Genomic DNA, 19,665 nt, shown 5'->3' with positions numbered 1-19,665 from the left:
TTAATTGATTTTCGCCGCTAACGAATTATTTTCCACAATTATTTGACCATCCAAAAAAACATTTCAAAGATTTTGTTTTTTTTTTCTTCTTACTACTGTCTGCGCTGTTGTAGTCATTTTTCTGATTCGTTTTAGTATTTTCTTCTAATACAGTGTTATCAGTATATGCACTACTACCCAAAATTAACGCACCACCTTAAGGGGTTACATAGGTCTTGCTGGTAAAAAAAGTGACTTTAAAAAAATTATATCTCGAAAACTTATTTACTTAAGCCGTCCTCTTGTACCTTACGGTGTCGAGGATCTCGAAAACTAAAAATTATTTTTATTTATAATTGGAACATGTAAAAGGTACTTAAGGTACTCTCAAAAAAAATTTCAGCCAAAAATATTCATTTTTGTAGAGTTGACTGCAATTTTTCGACAACAGCCCTTTTTTGCGGTGGGCAGCAACTAAGTCCAGTCTCATCTGAAATCAAAAAGTCTCTGTAGTTTATACCTCTGGCTAGTGAATGAACGAAGGAATTTAAAAAAAAATGAAATTTGAAGATTTTACATAAGTTTAAACACATTTTCGACCCCATTTTTCTCATTTGTTCAAAAATGACCATTTTTAAAGTAGTTTTTTTTTTATAAAACAAAAACAACTTCACCTAATAAAAATTCCTTCGTTCATTCACTGGCCAGAGGTATAAACTACAAAAAACTTTTTGATTTTTTGATTTCAGATGAGACTGGACTTAGTTATGCTGCCCACCGCAAAAAAGGGCTGTTGTCGAAAAATTGCAGTCAACTCTACAAAAATGAATATTTTTGGCTGAAAATTTTTTTGAGAGTAGGTACCTTAAGTACTATATACATGTTCCAATTATAAATAAAAATAATTTTTACTTTTCGAGATATAATTTTTTTAAAGTCATTTTTTTTACCCTCAAGACATATATGTAACCCCTTAAAATGTACCATAGGTTTGAAAGCTATTTTTCTTCTGAACCGTTGATTGGATTTTGATATTTTTTGCACATTATTGGCATCTTTCTAAGGAATTACTATACCAATGTTTTCGGAGAAATGTCAATGTTTTACTCATAAACGGAGTGTAATAATAAAGTTGTTTTTTCATCTTATTTTGCAGCATCCTGTGGAAATCATTAGGAACACACGCTACATCTTGTTAAAATTGCGAGATAGCTTTTCTCAAGATTTTCATAAAAAATGATCTCGATAGCTATATTACCAAAAAAAAAAAAGAAAACTACGCTCAAAGCATACAATTATTTATTGAATTATTATAATATCTAGTGATACACTTATCCCCACATTGCTAGTATGTCAGACACGAAGAGATTGATATTCTCAGACTCAGAGGGCAGCAGAAGTAGAGGACGACCGCGTAGAAGGAATGATGATGTGGAAGAAGGTCTTTGGATTCTAAGAATCAGAAGATCGAGGGAATTTGCTAGGAATGGACTGGAGTGACTACTTCTCTGCGAGCAAGCCAAGATCTACAAGGCATTGTTACAATGATGATGCCTCAATGATGGTGATGATTGTAATCGTCGTTAATGGAATGTAACCAGGTAGTTTGCTACGAAACATCAATAAATTGTTTTGCGTATCTTAGTTGACTTGGATGGTATTTGGAACTACTACCTTACCTATCCCGGTAGATTTCATATTTGTCTGTTGTCATTGCGGGAATATTAGTCTTTTGGTATAAGTTTTGATCATTCCCATAGGTATTTGTATAAAAAATAATGTATTTTTTTATTTTTCAGCGAAAAACTTGGTCGCCCGAGGGTAATGGTAATAGCTGCGGGGAGGCGGTCATCCCCAATACAGAGTGTCCAATATCAACAACCACGACGGCCCACAGCAAAGTTACAGCGGCTCCGGGGGGCACCAACCCCCAGCCGCAAGGTAAGCAAAAAAGTAATGCCAACCTTTTTAATTTCTAAGTACTGCTCTTTACCACAGTAACGAAAAAATATATAATTAAATAAAATAAAGAAACAAAGAAATGTTAACAAATTTGTCTGTAAAAGTGCATTGTAACTAGATCATTATTAAAAATAAGATCAACAATCTATTCGATGTAAAGTAGAATAATGCGTCTATTTTTTTCAAAACGCAAGAATACATACATGTTAGAAATAAAATATGTACAACATTTTGTAAGATATGTAAGGGATGTACCTCGTAAAAAATAATTTCTTATTAGATAATTGTGTACTTTTTTTATTATGATCCGGCTGCAGGGACCATATTCAGTACAGTATTATGTTTACTTTCTTCAAATTTGAATATAGACTTCTATATCTAACTCTCACTGTTTAAGTAAGAAATGTATTGCATTAGAGCAACATCCAATTATTATAGAATATAACCAACAATATAACCAACAATAAGACCAACAAAAATTATAGATCTTTATAGATAATACGTAACAAAAAATAGAGATTTTTTAGCAAAAATCTTGTATTAAATGGATTTAATTTTATAGTTGTTAATATTTAACGTTGTTTACTTTAATTAAAAATTTGAACTAATGATACCTAATTAAATTTTTAAAACAAATTTGTGTTATGCTTTAAAATAGATATAAACTAGTATTAAATTAATGAACTAATTTAGAAAACATACCATTGACGTCAAATAGACTGATAAATATTAAATAAATAATAAAATTTAAATTATATATTATGGAGGTAAATATTTATAAAAAATTATCTAATATTTATACACTACACACTCACAATAAAGGGGTCGTATTTTCGAATTTATTCGAGCATATTTTGTATACGAAATTAGAAGAAATTCGCTCGAAATTAAGTTTTTTGTATTTTCGAATAATGCGTGTACGAATTTTTTCGTATACTGCGACTTGAATGGGTCTGAACCATTCGAATTTCGGTGCTAGTATACGATCAAAATACCTAGTTGCTGTCGTTTCAGTTGTCATTGGGTCCGTGTACGTCAGATAAGATTTCAGCTGATAGTTTTTCCACTGTTTCCGCTCTTCTTAGCTCCTGGGAGATCACTTAAATTCCACCACTTAGTCCACCACTACCTATGGAATATTCTAGCATTTATAAAACACTGAAATCAAAACCCAACTATAGCCTCAGATTTTCGTAACATTCTGGTTTTTGAATCAATCGCTTATGTTGGATAATAACAAAGTTAGGTACTTTAACAACTAGCCATGTTTTTCATCAATACAGGGTGTGCGACAAACTTTAAGGGGTAATTCTGCATGAAGAAGAAAACACAGTTTGCTTTATAAACGTATGTCCGCAAATGCTTCGTTTCGGAGATACAGTCTGATGAAATTTTTCTTACAAACTGACGATTTATTTATTGCTCTAAAACCGGTTGAGATATCAAATAAAATTCGGTGGGTTTTAAGAGGTAGTTATTGTGCATTTTTGCCGTACAATTAATAATTTTATATTCACCATTGGCGTGCGTACTGGTAATATGACCCGTATGCGTGCTAATGGAGAATATTGAAATTCTTAATTTTATGTCAAAAAAAGAGCAATAACTGAATCTTGAAACATACCAAATTTCATTTGCATATGTCAACCGGTTTTAGAACAATAAATAAATCGTCATTTTGTAATAAACATTTCAACATCCCTTATCTCGGAAAAGAAGCATTTGCGGACATAATATGTTTATAAAGCGAACTCACGTTATATTTTCATGCAGAACTACCCCTTAAAATTTGACGCACTTACGGCCGGCTTCACAAAGTAAAGTTAACTTGTGGTTAAGAGATAACCAGAGGTTACCCCAAAATATGCGTTTAAGTTTCATAATTGTTACCCTTCTGGGTATACCCATAAGGGTAACCTCTGGTTATCTCTTAACCACAAGTTAACTTTACTTTGTGAAACCGGCCGTTAATTAGAAACACCCTGTGTTGATGAAGAACATGGCTAGTTGTTAACCTTCCGATGACCAACCTTTTTTTGTTACACGGATGACCAACGGACCAAAAATGACCCCTGTCAAAAATGACAATTGACAAAAAAATTAAGTTGTTTTAAGAAATAAAATAATGTATTTGTAATTTTAATGTTACTATTGTATCAATAAATAATAAATAAACATTAGTAAAACATATTTTTAATTACAACTGAACAAAAACAGGAATCATCGTTCTGAACTTTGAAATAAAGAAATTTTTTTCAATATTGGAATGTTTCTTACATACAATTCCACATAATAGACGGTATATACTTAATATGTATAAAATTGGCGCATTGAAGGCCAAGGGAGTTCGTCTTTGACCCCAAATTCAGAAAAATAAATTTTTTTTCGTAAAATATAGGGAATTTTTTTTGTTACAAAATATGAGGGTGTCTATAATGATATTAAAGTCAAATAAAAAAATAATGAGTTTAAAATTAAAAATATTTCTGAATTTATTGAATAAAAACATGCATTGGGGTAAAAATTTACCCCCTTGGTCATCCGAAGGTTAAAGTCCCTAACTTTTTTATTATCCAACGTAAGCGAATGAATCAAAAACAGAATGTTAAGAAAACATGAGGCTACAGTTGGGTTTTAATTTCAGTATTTTATAAATGCCAGAATATTCCACATGTTGTGGTAAACTTTGAGAAAAAAAACACAGTTTAATTGGTACACCCGGTATACAATGCCAATTTATCTGTCCAGCAACAATATTATTACAGCAATATTGTTATAGAACAAGACTATAACATAAAAAAATCATTTAAATCGGACAACAGGTTTAGGAAATTCAGGACATCAAAAATGACCAAGTTTTAAGGTGGTGCGTTAATTTCTTGGAGTATGTAGTATATTTGTACAGTCAATCTAATTTACTTACCGTTGCACGTCATTATCTACGCCAGAGATCTAAGTTGACATAGTTGCCAAAGTATAAAAAAAATCCTGAATCCATTTTAAATCAAATAGATCACATAATTATTGTAAACGTGGATTATACAACAAAACAAATTAATATTCAATGTAAATAAGTAAAAATTTAAGAAATAGAGAACAAGAATTAAGTTCTTTTAAGATTTGCAGTGCAAGCGTTTTTGCACTGCAGTGTTAATAATTAAAAAACGGCTCCGAACTCTTGGCAGAAGCCGGTAGGTTTCTTTGTATATGTCTCTACAATAACAACTAAAAAGTTGTCAGATACCTCGATTATTCCAAGTCGTGATAAAATTAGGTGAAATTTATATTTTGTAATAGAGGATTTTTTATAGTAAAGTAAATAATAAAAACAGTAGGTAGATATAATAAAACAGATACTTATAGTAAAGAATATAAACAAATATGAAGTGTCATCACCGCAACTGTCAAATAAATGTTACCAATTTATTCTAAAATGTCACCTTCGTTCGATTACAGGTACAGTGTGTTCCGAACAAATGTGCTTCATAAAAACGCTTTATAATCCATTTATACAAATTAAATGCAACATATTATTGTGTATTTCTTTAGGTTAACATTAATCTTCTTCTTCTTCAGGTGCCATCTCCGCTACGGAGGTTGGCAATCATCATAGCTATTTTAATTTTTGAGGCAGTAGCTCTAAATAGTTGTTTCGAGCTGCATCCAAACCACTCTCTCAGGTTCTTCAACCATGAAATTCGTCTTCTTCCGATGCTTCTTCTGCCATCTATCTTTCCCTGCATTATGAGTCGTAGGATGCCATACTTCTCGCCCCGCATCACATGTCCGAAATACTGTAGCTTCTTTTCTTTAATTGTAAGTTCAACTTCCTTTTCTTTACCTATTCTTCCCAGTACTTCATTGTTTGTAACTCTATCTACCCAGGAAACCCTCATAATTTTTCTATAGGTCCACATTTCAAAGGCGTTAAGTCGTCTCATTGTCTCTACATTTAACGTCCATGATTCCACTCCATAGTATAGAACACTGTAGACACTGTTAACATTAATAGAAATCTTCAAATATTATTTCTACGCGTATATAATAAAATATGTCTAGTGGCTGTAATTCCAGTGGACTCGGCAAAACGATTCTAAAAAAGAACACACCTACCGCCTAAATATTTCGTGTTGGTATCATGCGAGTTCACAGGCTATGACGCGGATGACGTGCAACGGTTAGTAAATTAGACGAAGTATACATAGGTGCCAATAAAAAGTAACTTTTACAAACAAAATATGTTGTAAGATATACACTATTCAATTATCATCCACATACACATACTAATAATAAGACATCATGTTCGGATGAGGGCTATAATTAAGCCGAAAATATTAATAAATATAACAGACCTTGCTCTTTTAAACAAAGTGTTTTTACATAACTGTCGAGACGAAAACATCTACTGCGTTTTAATTTTTAATTCGATTCAATTGTCCCACATGTTGTTATATAGTTGTTATCTAATCTGTATTATATTTTCGTAACTTTGCCACTGTTAGCCATAACTAGTTTATTGTTACGCGTTTCAACTATAATTAATGATTTCTAAACTTCTAGTTTAAGCTTTATAAATATATGCACGTATTCAAGCTATATTTCGAATTATGATTGAAGCCTTTCCAATTCTGTCTACTCATGGCATGTGGCAGAAGCATAATCTTCCTCTAAACATGGTTGAGCCGAATTATTCCTGTTTTGGTGTTTGGATCAGTTATTCTGCTTTTTGTATTTATTTCGCAAATATATTTAATTTATTATATTTATTTAGCTGATCAAACAACGATTAAAGCTAATCCAAAAAATAATAGAACAAAACAGAATACCACAAGAATGGAGATCAAACATCCTAATACCTGTCTTAAAAAAGGGAGAAAAATCAGACCCGAAGAATTACAGAGAAATTAATTTATTGAACACAACACTTCTTCCTTCTCTAACTGATTCTCCAAGACAAAGTAAATGGTAAAAGAGGACCGGGAAGAAGACGCATTTCCTGGCTTCAAAATTTACGAAAGTGGTATAACAATACTACCACTTAACTGTTCCGCGCTGCGATAAACAAAGTCAAGATAGCCATGATGATCGGCAACATCCGGAACGGATAGGTACTTGAAGAAGAAGGAACACAACACTAAAATTAACGACCAAATGTTACGGTTTTTTCAAACCTTCACAATTCATTCAGGTATGTTAAACTGAAAGATATTTAAATACTTTAAACCTTCCTGGTTACGCCTATGAACAGTTGCTTCGTTCGCAAAAAGGTTCTGTTCTGTTGATTTGTTTAGGAATAGTTTGCGATTCTAGAAATAGGCTCTTTCTCTCGTTCACAGGTTGTGCATAGGTTCTTGTCACGTAACTGAATCAATCAGTGGTTCCGTGCTTGAATGGTTCGTCTGAGTTGGAACTCAGATGGAATGACATTAAGCAAAGACGGATGACATCCGGTCTGTCCATTTTGATTCTTATCTTGACGACAGTGCTAGGATTGCAAAATTTAAGTTGTGTTTTGCTGATCCAGATTCATCCGCCATAAAATAGGTTGGTTTTACGAAAAACCATCGTCTAAGACGGATTTGAACCTAGAAATTTTGTGTGCGGATGAATAATTTCGGTTTAGTTACTGTGACATAACCTCAGCTTGAGACACGTGAGTATCTTAAAAGATTATACTATAATCAATAGTGTTGGTCGTTGTGGGATGCTTGGTGGCAAGCCCTGTATCTTTCCTAGGCTGTCTTTCATCGCTCGACGCTAAGGGAAGGTCCTGGTAACAACCCCTATTCGTTCACCACATACCATCACAGGTAAATATCTTTAAAGCCATTACTAAGCGTATAGTCTCTTGTGTTTCTCCTGTCTTGTCCCTACTGACAGTGTCTTTTCTCTCCTTGGTAGGCCAACTTCCTGAGGACACACCTTGGGGACTAGGGGCTGTCCAACACTTCTAGTACCTAGTAGCTAGTAACCAGTATTTAGTTGTAACCAGAGTCACTACCACAGGAACACCCACCACGAGACTGTAAGCAAGAAACAGTAATTACCGGGTATATAATTTCACAGGTAGACTTACAGAAGTAGATATTTGACACTCCATGGTATAAATTATTCACTTTATATTTGGTACTATGTAGTTATATTAATATAGTATGGTTACGGTATATGTATATCTGATTCTTGCTGAACGTGGGTACATTTCATTCATCAGGTTGTATTGTGTGTGATAAGTTAGGGTTTTTAAGTCTTACAGTGTTTTATATTTAATTGTCTGAATAGTTCAATGGTCACTACATTTTTCTAATATTTTGCTTCATTTTCTGTTTTTCATTGTATGTTTAATAAATATTTGTAGTTATAGGTTGTTTTAATGCTCAGAAATAACCGGGTCACCTTCTACTAACCCATAATAAATCCCTCAGATGAGATAGAGAGATTAACTGAATTTTTTATTATATATTGTGGAATATAATGACATTCATTTTATTTATTCAGTAACATCTCTCGATTTTTATTTTATGTAACACAAAGTGATAACAAACAAACTGAATAAAATTATAATATTATCAGAAGAACAACACGGTTTTAAGTCGGAAAGATCATGTACCGACGCTATATTTATAATGAGGCATGTTCAAGAGAAAGCATTAGGATATAACAAACCGGCATACTTATGTTTCGTGGACCTTAAGAAGGCATTTGACAGGGTCGAATTCAAGGACGTTGTCCATTTATTGTACGCAAGAGAGGTACCTCTAGGAATAATTAAAACGATCGAAAATATCTACCAGAACAACACAATAAAAGTAAAAGTAGATGAAGAACTAACTGACCCAATTGAAGCTGGCAATGGGCAAGACAGGGAAACTCCCTGAGTCCTCTGTTGTGCCATGATGATCGCCAACATCCGGAATGGATACGCACTTTAAGAAGAAGAAGAAACCCAACACTAAAATTAACGAGCAAAGTGATAACAAACAAACTGAATAAAATTATAACATTAGCAGAAGAACAAGGTTTTAGGTCGGTGCACCGACGCTATATTTATAATGAGGCAGGTTCAAGAGAAATCATTAGAATATAAAAAACCGGCATACTTACGTTTCGTGGACCTTAAGAAGGCATTTGACAGGGTCGAATTCAAGGACGTTGTCCATTTATTGTACGCAAGAGAGGTACCTACGAATAATTAAAACGATCGAAAATATCTACCAGAACAACACAATAAAAGTAAAAGTAGATGAAGAACTAACTGACCCAATTGAAGCTGGCAATGGGGAAGACAGGGAGACTCCCTGAGTCCTCTATTGTTCAACCTGATCATGGATGAAATAATAAAAAAGTAAGAACTAAAAAAGGATACCAAATGGAAGAAAAACAACTTAAAATAATCTGCTATGCAGACGACGCAATACTAATCTCTCAAGTGAAGATGATTTACAACAAGGGTGCTCAACCTTTTGAAGAGCCTGGCCAAATGGTCGATTCAGACGTTCAGCACACAAAAATTAAAAGAAGAATTCCAGTTGATGGTCGCCAACATCCGATCTGGAGAGGGCACATGACGAAGAAAAAAAATTTGCCAGAAACAAATTACCCGAATAGGCAGAGAAGAACAAATTTTTTTGATAAAATCGACGTAGACATACTATGGATAGGAAAGACTAAGGGAAGCTGGGACTCATATAGAATTGGAAAGTCAGAATGATGGTGGTGATTATTGTTCTCATTGCTGGCCTAACATATTTACAACTTTATCCTTTTCATTATGTATGGTTTCCGTTGCACAGACGGTAAAAGGTGTGATGAATGTCTTATATATTTTGATACTTCTACATCTCCTGCTCTTAATTCTTTCTGTTTAGTCTTTACTTGATCTAAACAACATCGTCGTATAGAAATGTTGTCTGTAACTAGTCTCCTAATAATGAACAATAATTATGTTATGTTGTCATAACATAAGTATAATTAGCAGATAAGGCCCTTGAAACTTATACGCTTTCTTAAAATCAAATAGAAATGATTTGAAGATGAATATGCTCTCAGTGGTCTCCATACATTTAATTTGATTATGTATTAAAAATAATAACTATTTTTTGTCGAACTCTAGTTAAGATCAAAGTAGTTGTCCATATCAGTCAAATATAAACTCATACAATTATTATTGATGATAAAAGACATTTTTTATAATCTACATTATATTTAAAAATCAAATTGTACACGTGTTTGAGTAAGACAAAACATTCAATCTAAATTTATCAGTGAGCCATGTGTTCCATAATACCAATAAATAATAAAGAAACATCGCTTTCTGTGTTGTCTTATGTTTTAAAATATGGTCTCCATATGCGGAATCTACACCTGCCGGATTAATATACATAGATCAAGGTTTACTTTCTCTTAATGGAGAGGAGATAGAACGTGTAATACCTTGGCAGATGGTTAAATGTGATAATTGAAGGGGTAAAATCCAAAAGGATCTAAGTGCCGTTATGTTCGTTTGGAGATATTCAATGTTAATGTATTTTTTTTTCTTTTTGGGTTGATGTTGATGGACCATATTTTGGCAAAAAGTATGATGAACTGGGGGAATAAAAGGCAACAGCTGAATAAGATTTTCCCAAAATAATCAGAGTAAAATTACCAGAGATACAGCGTGTTGAATATCCCTACGTTCGACTCGCTTTGCCGCGACTTCGCGCCAGCACGCTTGAGCGTAGTGAGAAACGTTAAACAACTGTTCACCTTCTCTTTTGTAGATTACTCCTCGATTCAAAAAACATATTCCAATGTGCATCACTTTACGATTTGACAGACAAATAAGAAGATGAAGATGCAGTTGTCAAAACTTTAAACGCATTTTTCTCAAAACTGCTTTTTCAATTACAGTGGACATTGTAACTGAAAAACTACTCGGCCGATCTACCTGATATTTTGCACAGATTTTCTTAAGACATTTCATGAAGTAACAACGTCGAGATATTTTTCTTTTTTTGCTTATTTTTTGTTCACCAATAATAAATCTTTTGATTTTCACAAAATTTTTACCAAAAATTTCATTTTTTTGATTTCTGATACCAAAAATTCAAAATTCATTAAAAATAAAAAAAACTCGACGTTGTGACCTCGCGAAACTCATAAGCTAATTAAATCTTTTTGAATTTTTTGTTTCTTATGATCTAGTGACGAGTTCTGATGTCCACCGCAAAATCCATTTTTTTGTGAGCTGCCTGCCAAAATTTGTCACTAATGGCTTACTTTTCAATATTTTCGATTGAATTTTTGAATTGTACTTAATATGTTTATGGCCTGGTTGTATGGAACACAAGGAATAAAAAGTTTTTATGTCTGTACTCAAACCACACGATTTCTCGCCATTTTATTGGTCGCTTTTCCATGTCTTTTTTTGGATCACACATGAGCTTATGAAGGTAATCAAAGTCGAGAAAATCATTTTGTTCCATGGAATATACTTGAAACTTTTTGGAAGTTTCATTAATTAATCTGTCCAATGTTCTGGCATAAAAATGTATATGGATAGACTAAAAGAAAAGAAAGGATGGTTTAGATTTGATTACAGTACAGACTCAACTTTCGGTATAAGGATAGCTTTCTTCTTTTTTCGATTCTAGCAAAAGAACGGTCGCATTCCATATACGAATGTCCTGGCTCAAAAATTTATGATGCATTATTTTCAAAGTAGTACTTTGAACCAAAAACATAAATAATTTAGCAATGTTCTTATTTTTATTTTGATCACCACATTGGTCACTGTAACAAATTAGTTCTTCGACAGTTGGTGGCAAATCTTTTATGTACTGAAAAAAAAATTAATTAATAATAAACAATGACTAAGTAAGGTGTAGCTTTACCTTAATAAGACATGATCCAATTTCTTGCGATACTCGTTGGCCAATGGTCTCATTACATACATAAATAAAGGATATTCCACTAATAAGATACGAAAACTACACTAAACTTGCAAAAACAACGTGGATAAGAATCAACAAAAACTGACAGTAATCAGCGGCATAACGGTCTAAGCGCACTTGGATCACTTTGCCACTACTGAAAAAAAAACATCTGTAAACCTAATTTTTCCCCTTACCAAGAGATGGCGCAGAACGTTAAAAATCAATTGGATCATTTTGCCAGCAAGTAATGTTTAGTTTTAACTTTCGATATATACGCTTAACTCATTTAAAAAAAAATGTCACTTAGACCCTTTTGGTTGTGACCCTTCAATTGTGACTTTGATGAAGAGATTTTAACCAGGATCGAAATATCACGTAAGGCTTTTATGACGTGGAAACTAGTTCTGTGTAACAGAAATCTGTCGATGCATATTCGCAAGCAAGTCCTGAAATATTATGTGTGGTCTATTCTATTATATGGCTGCGAGACATGGACATTAAAAACCACAATGCTAAATAAATTAGAAGCATTCAAATTACGGCTATCGACAGATGCACTTCTGCTGATCTCTTTAGAGCAGCGGTATCGAAAGTGCGAATTGCCGTGATGGTTGCCAACCTTCTTAGAGGAGATGGCACATGAAGAAGAAGAACAGATCCTAAAAATATCGTGGGTTTCGCATCCAATGAAGATGTTCTTAAAATAATGAATTCAGAATGTTTGCTCATAAACATCATAAACAGGAGAAAAACGGAATACTTAGGCCGTAATGAAGAACCTAAGGCTACGGCTCCACGGGCGAGAAATTGACGCTAGCAGTAGCAGTAAAATGAACTTAAGGTTCCGCGGAACGGAATAGGAATAGCCGAATTGTACCGACTACAGGACTTGTGCGTAGTCGGTTCAGTTCGGCTATTCCCATTCCGTTCCGCGCAACCTTAAGTTCATTTTACTGCTGCTGCTAGCGTCAATTTCTCGCCCGTGGAGCCGTAACCTAAATATCAACTACTTCGCCTCACTTACTTACTTATTCCTCTTCACTTCATGCGGAGCATAGGGCGTCAACTGTCTACCTCCATTCTGTCCTATCCTTTGCACTGATGTTTATTTTTGCCCAGGTTTTCTCAATAGCATTAATTTCTTTCTCGACACTTATTTTCCACGTTTCTACGCGTCTACCTGGTCTTATCTTTCCATGTGGTGTGTATTCTAGGGCTTGCCTCGCTATGTCTGAGCCAGGTTTCTTTAGTGTGTGCCCCATCCCTACTTCGCCTTATAATACAAGGAAAAGTGAAGGGAAAGAGATGGAGTGGTCGAAAGAAACTTTCATGGCTGCGTAATATTAAGCAATGGTGTGGTTTCACAGTAGAAGAATTATTTCACGCAGCAGCCGATAGAGAAATATTTTCCAAAATTTGTATTTTGAGGACGATTTCCGAAATTGAAATCGATTTTATTCTTTTGTGTCACACCACTCATCCGTTTAAACATGATTATTTCCTCCAGTTGTATTGATTATCTTTCTCTTTCTTATTATCTAATAATTCAAATCCGTACATCGTAGTTGGTCTACAGTTTATTGGCATGGCTTATGCACTAGATATAGTAGTTGACAGCGATGTCGTCACCAGCAACGAACGAGAAGGCTATTTGGTTAAGTGTTTTTGGATAACAGTTACTTGTATAATGGCGTAAATTATTCATTAATTTAATTAACCCGGCATTGGTCGCTCGGTAGATTTGTACGCGAGTGGTCGCGCGTCTGGGATGGGAAAAAGGCATCTCAATAAATGGTCATAAAATAAACAACCTACGTTTCCCAGATGACACAGCCCTCCTTGCAAATAGTCAAGCAGAGCTGATTGATCTTATACGACTGGTTGAAAACGAAAGTCAAATATTTAGTCTGCAATTAAACATATCAAAGACAAAGATCATGATAGTGGATAGACTACATAACAATCATCCACACATAACCACAATTGATCGGTTTGAGGTTGTGAACTCATACTTATATCTGGGATCATTAATCACAAACACAGGGTCACTACAAGAAGAAATAAAACGTAGATGTTCTTCTTCTTCTTCTTCTTCTTCTTCTTTTATATAGGCAGTGCTGTCTGTTTTTCTTCAACGGTGCCTTTCATTCTGCCCCTAAGTTGTCATTCCATCTTTTCCTTGGACGTCCTATACTTCTCCTGCCTAACGGTGACTTGTCCCTGGCTATTCTTACTATCCTTGATTCATACATCCTGCTTATGTGCTCATTCCACTCTTCTTTTCTGTTCTTTACCCAGGTATTTATATTGTCTACTCCACATATGCGTCTGATTTCCTCACTTCTTACCCTATCCTGTAGTCCTTTTCCAGCAATCCTTCTTAAGATCTTCATTTCGTTGGTTTCCAGATGTCTTCGTGTTTTGCTTGTATCTGGTCTTGTTTCGGCCGTGTAAGTCATAACTGGCCTAATAACTGACTTATATATTCGGGCCTTTGTTTCCAATCTTAGGTGTTTGTTTTTCCAAATTGTGTCGTTTAGGCATCCGGCCGTTCTACTGGCTTTAATTATTTGGTCTTTTACCTCTTCTTCGATATTGTTGTCGGCTGATAGATTAATTCCCAGATATTTGAAAGTCATTACTTGTTGTATAATTTCATTGTCTAACTCCAATTTGCATCTTATTGGTTCTTTGGCAATTACTAAGCTTTTTGTTTTTTGGACTGATATTTTCATATTCATTTCTTTTGCGTTAATGTTGAACTCGTGCAATAATCTTTGTAGGTCGTCTTCGCACTCTGCTACTAACACGGTGTCATCAGCGTAACAGAGTATTTTTATCTCTCTATTGCCCATTTTGTACCCTCTTTTTTTCTTCACTTGTTTTATTATTGCATCCAATATTATGTTAAACAGTAGAGGGCTTAGTGAATCTCCTTGCCGGATTCCTGTGTTTGTTTCTATGGGTTCTGTTATTATTCCATTGACTTTCATCTCTATTTTATTTCTTACATATATGTTTTCTATCAGTTTTATGATATCCAGTGGTAAATTTTTCTCATATAGAAGGTGTATCACATCTTTTAATTGGATTCTATCAAACGCTTTCTCTAGGTCTATGAAACAGAAAAAGGCTGGTTTGTTATATTCTAATGATTTCTCCGCTATTTGCCTTATCACAAAAACTGCATCGTTACATGATCTTCCACTTCTAAATCCTTGTTGTTCATCCGATATATTTATGCACGCCATTATTTTCTCCATAAGTATTTTTGTTTTGAGTTTCAGTATAGTGCTCAGTAAATTTATCCCTCTATAGTTACTGGGGTCTGCCCTATCACCTTTCTTAAATAACGCTATCATTTGAGTGGTTCTCCATTCTTCTGGAATTCTTCCTGTATTTATTATTTTACTTATAAGGATATTCAGTTCTTCGTGAAGTCTATCTCCTCCGTACTTTAAAAGTTCATTAGCTATTCCATCTTTCCCAGGAGCTTTTCGATTTTTCATCTTTTTTAAGGCGTTCTTTATATCTTCCTCTTTAATTTCTGTTTTCTCATCCGATTTTAATCGTGGTGTTTCCAGTTCTTGGTGATTAGCTGTTTGATAAAGGTTTTTTAGGTAAGTTGTCCATGTATTTGTATCAATATGTTTTACTTCTATCAATTCCTTCATCTCTGCTCTTTGACCTCTTATCATTTTCCACATTTCCCTTTGCATCCCATAAAAGTCGTGCTCCATCTCTTTTGAAAATGCTTCCCAATGTTCTGTTTTCTTCCTTCTTACTATTGAGTTTAATTCATTTCGTACTCTTTTATATTCTTCATATGTTTGTCTCGTTCTTTTGGACTTGTATTCTAGGTAGATTTTCTTTTTTTCTTGGCATTTTATTTTTATTTCTTCACAGAACCATGGAGTTCTCCTTTTATTTCGTATATGTTTACTTATCTTACGTTCTCCAAGTGCTTCCGTTGCTGCCATTTTGATATTATCTCTGATCTTCCTCCAACTTTCTTCTATGTCTTCATCCGGTGTAATGTAGTTTTCATTCAGTACTTTTTGCAATCTTCTCTGGTATAGATCTCGTGTTGACAAGTCTCGTAGCTGTTCTACCTTTATTCTTGTCTCACATTCAACAGGGTCTTCTTTCCTGTTTCTTTGTAGCTCTATTCTGATTTTTCCAAGTACTAGGTTGTGATCGCTTCCAATATTAGCTGCACTTAAACATCGTATGTCTAGTACTTGAGAGTGGTGGATGTTTCTGTTTGTCAATATATAATCAATAACGGATCTGTGTCCTCTTGTATTTTGGAATGTATATTTTTGTTGATCTTTGTGTCTGAAGAACGTATTGTTTATTCGAAATTCGTTCTGAGAGCAAAAGTTAATAAGTAGTTCCCCATTTTCATTTTTGTTGTCTTCATTGAATCGTTGCTTGATTCCTGGTATAATTATGTTACCGACTCTTGCGTTCATGTCTCCTAAAATGTATATTATCTCATTGGCTGGTATTTCGTCGACTGTTTGTTGAAGCTCGTTATAAAAGTGGACTCTGTCGACTTCGGGTTTGCAGTTTTCTGGGCTATAAACCCCTATGATATTTATTTTTTGCTTCTCTAATTTGATCTTAGTAACTACGATTCTTTCTGATATATATTGACATTCATATATGTTATCTGCCCATTTTTTGTGTATCATTAAGGCCAAGCCTTCTTTGGCTCTCATATTTTTTGGTACACCACTATAGATCAAGAAGTATTCCCCAAGCCACATCTGTCCTTTTCCTTTCTTTTTTGTTTCCTGGTTCGCGCATATCTCTATCTTATTTTCTCTCAGTTCCTTTTCTAACTCCTGGTCTCTGTTGTTCAATGATTTTATATTCCATGTTGCAATTCTGAGTATATTTTTCCTATTCTTTGTCCTGATTCTCGCTGTTTTCGTCATCTGTGTATCCGTCCTGTTCCGAGGCATCCCGTTGGTTCTTTGAGCATTGCTTCATTTTACGATAGGTAGGTTGCTAACCTCGCCTATTAACCCTCCACTTTTATCCGGGCTTGGGACCGGCTGTGATGACTACCAAGCTACTCGATGCACCTGATAGTTATCCCAGGCAGTGTTCAAACGTAGATGTGATCTAGCAAAAGTCGCCACAGTAAAAATGACCACAATATGGAAGGACTGTCAAATTTCAAGAGCGTTAAAGATGAGGTTGATCAACTGCTTAATGTTCCCAATAGTGACCTACGGATGTGAATCTTGGACCCTGAGAAATTCGGTAAGAAGAAAGATAGACGCCACTGAAATGTTCTGTTGGAGACGAATGCTACGAATTCCTTGGACCGACCATAGAACAAATAATTCAATTTTAAGAGAGCTAAAAGTTAGCCAACGACTCTCCAGTAAAGTCCATCTCCAACAATTAAAATAGTTTGGACATGTTATGAGAGCAAATACAGAAGACATGTAAAGACTCATTATACAAGGAAAGATGGAAGGCCGACGATCGCGAGGAAGATCCCCAACAAGGTGGATCGATCAAATTACGGGAATATGCAAAAGACCTATGCATGAGTTAAAAGAAATGACCAGAGACAGAGATCTTTGGAGACGGACAATACACGACATCACGTCGACCTCTACACTCCCTCCGGGGGGTCAGGATTGAAGAGAGAGAGGTCGCGCGTGAGATTTTCTCTCACATATCCAACTTTTGCTTTTCTTTACAAAATAAAATGTTTAAAGCAGGTTTTAAACTTTTTTTTATTAACTAATAATAAGAACATAATAATATAACATATACATAATAATAATGATAAGATACAAAAAAATGATCGGAATAAACCCAATGTTAATCAATCTCTGTATCTTCATAATTTACGGCACCACACTTTACACAAGTATAACAAGAATGCTCTGGACAAATTGGTTGATGACAAGAATTACATTTTTTTACTTTTCTATTTTTGCAGTAAGGGCAAAATAAACAAAACTGAATATCCGATGGTTCAGGTTGTGATGAGTCCGGTAATGTTATTTTGGCAATTCTTGCAATAGAAATCCGAAGGCTTAAAGTTAAGTTTGGAATTGTCGAACGATTGATAAGATGAGGTTTCATCAACGATAAAGCCAATTTCTTTAAGAAGACATGACGTTCTTCTGTTATATTATTATTATCTTTATATACAATGTGAATGTTGATGCCGCCAATATTAACATTGAAAAATATATGGTACGTTAACATTGAAAAATATATGGTACGTGGCTATCTACACCTAACAGTATATAGGGTTTTCATTTCATCGACCACATCCACGGCGCCTTTTATTACATTATAAAAGGATATTATTTCAGGTTTTAAGTGGAAAAATAAAATTAATTTTTATACACAGTTGGCGGCGCCGGTGGTCGCGCGATGAGAACATGTCTCACATGAAACGCACTGACTCAACAATCTGGTGATACTAAGTCAACTGAGTCACTATCTGAGCGGACCAGTCTATTAGATTGTTGAAGAAGGATAGTTAGACTAGAAGAAACTACAGCTCGTATAATTTCCCAGAAAAAAAGTTGTGCGCAATTTTCTGCAACCGTGAGAAAAAATCTTATATAGCGACCACTGCCGGGTTAACAGGATTATTTTTTCACTATTTATGTATTCAATGATTACAATAATTTATATACTATATAATAAGAACTAATAATCGAGAAAAGAGAAAAAGTGATCAGGTGATTTTAATAATATACTGTTACTATGGAACGAGTAGTAGTTAGTAAAATCGTTGTTTACATGCAGTGCATGTCTTATTGGAATTTAATGTAGATGTAATTAAAAAATAAGACAAATTACTACTTTAAAATTGGTTTTGGGTTTTCCCGTCTTTTAAAATTTGCATGGAAATATGCATAATTTTAAAAGTAAGATCACCATTATAATACAAGGTGTCCCAAAAGTAGTGGAACGGTCGCGAACTAAACATCGGATCGAAAAACTGAAAAATACGTGTTCAATCATGTTCAAAAATCTATCCAATGACACCAAACACCAACCCCCACTACAACCCCTGGAGGTGGGGTGGGGGTAACTTTAAAATCTCAAATGGAAACCCCCAGTTTTTCTTGCAGATTTTATTTCGTTACGTAAAAGTAAGCAACTTTTATTCAAGACATTTTTTCGAACTGTGGATAGATGGCGCTATAATTGGGAAAAACGATTTATCCTGATACCATAGGTAAATTATAGAAACGGTCTAATATCTCACGAAATACACCTCCAAATGAGAAACTAAAAAACAGATTTTCAATCTTTTTCGAAAACCTTTCGAATAACACCAAACGTGACCCTCCAACCCACCCCCTGGAGGTGGGGTGGGGGGTAACTTTAAAATCTTAAATAGCAACCCCCACTTTTTATTACAGATTCGGATCCGTCATGAAAAATTAAGCAACATTTATTCGAAACATTTTTTAGAATTGTTAATAGATGGCGCTTTAATTGGAAAAATACGATTTATTAGCGCCATCTATCAGAAATTTTAAAAAATGTTTCGAATAAATGTTGCTTAATTTTTTATGACGAATCCGAATCTGCAATAAAAAGTGGGGTCTATTTAAGATTTTAAAGTTACCCCCCACCCCACCTCCAGGGCGTGGGTTGGAGGGTCATGTTTGATGTTATTCGATAGGTTTTCGAAAAAGATTAAAATCTGTATTTTGGTTTCTCATTTGTAAGTGTATTTCGTGAGATATTAGACCGTTTCTATAATTTACCTATGGTATCAGGATAAATCGTTTTTCCCAAATATAGCGCCATC

General features: G+C 34.4%; 1 protein-coding gene across 3 annotated transcripts in view; it reads left to right on the top strand.

The window, feature by feature from the left end:
- The window catches only part of LOC114325820 (homeodomain-interacting protein kinase 2), a 273,933-nt gene that overhangs the window by 70,324 nt on the left and 183,944 nt on the right, over positions 1-19,665 (top strand). For 2 of the 3 annotated variants that reach the window (XR_007697026.1, XM_028273950.2), the window contains exon 3: positions 1,779-1,932. Coding sequence is in view for 2 of the 3 variants with exons in the window: in XM_028273950.2 (XP_028129751.1) it covers positions 1,779-1,932 (154 nt within the window). In the remaining variant the exon portion in view is untranslated. The remainder of the gene's footprint in view (positions 1-1,778; positions 1,933-19,665) is intronic. The other variant, XM_028273951.2, reaches the window with a different exon arrangement.

This window comes from Diabrotica virgifera, chromosome 3, assembly GCF_917563875.1.
Source record: "Diabrotica virgifera virgifera chromosome 3, PGI_DIABVI_V3a".
NCBI classification, from domain to species: Eukaryota; Metazoa; Arthropoda; class Insecta; order Coleoptera; family Chrysomelidae; genus Diabrotica; species Diabrotica virgifera.
The sequence above is the reverse complement of the archived record's forward strand: the minus strand, read 5'-3'. Positions and strand labels throughout refer to the sequence as shown.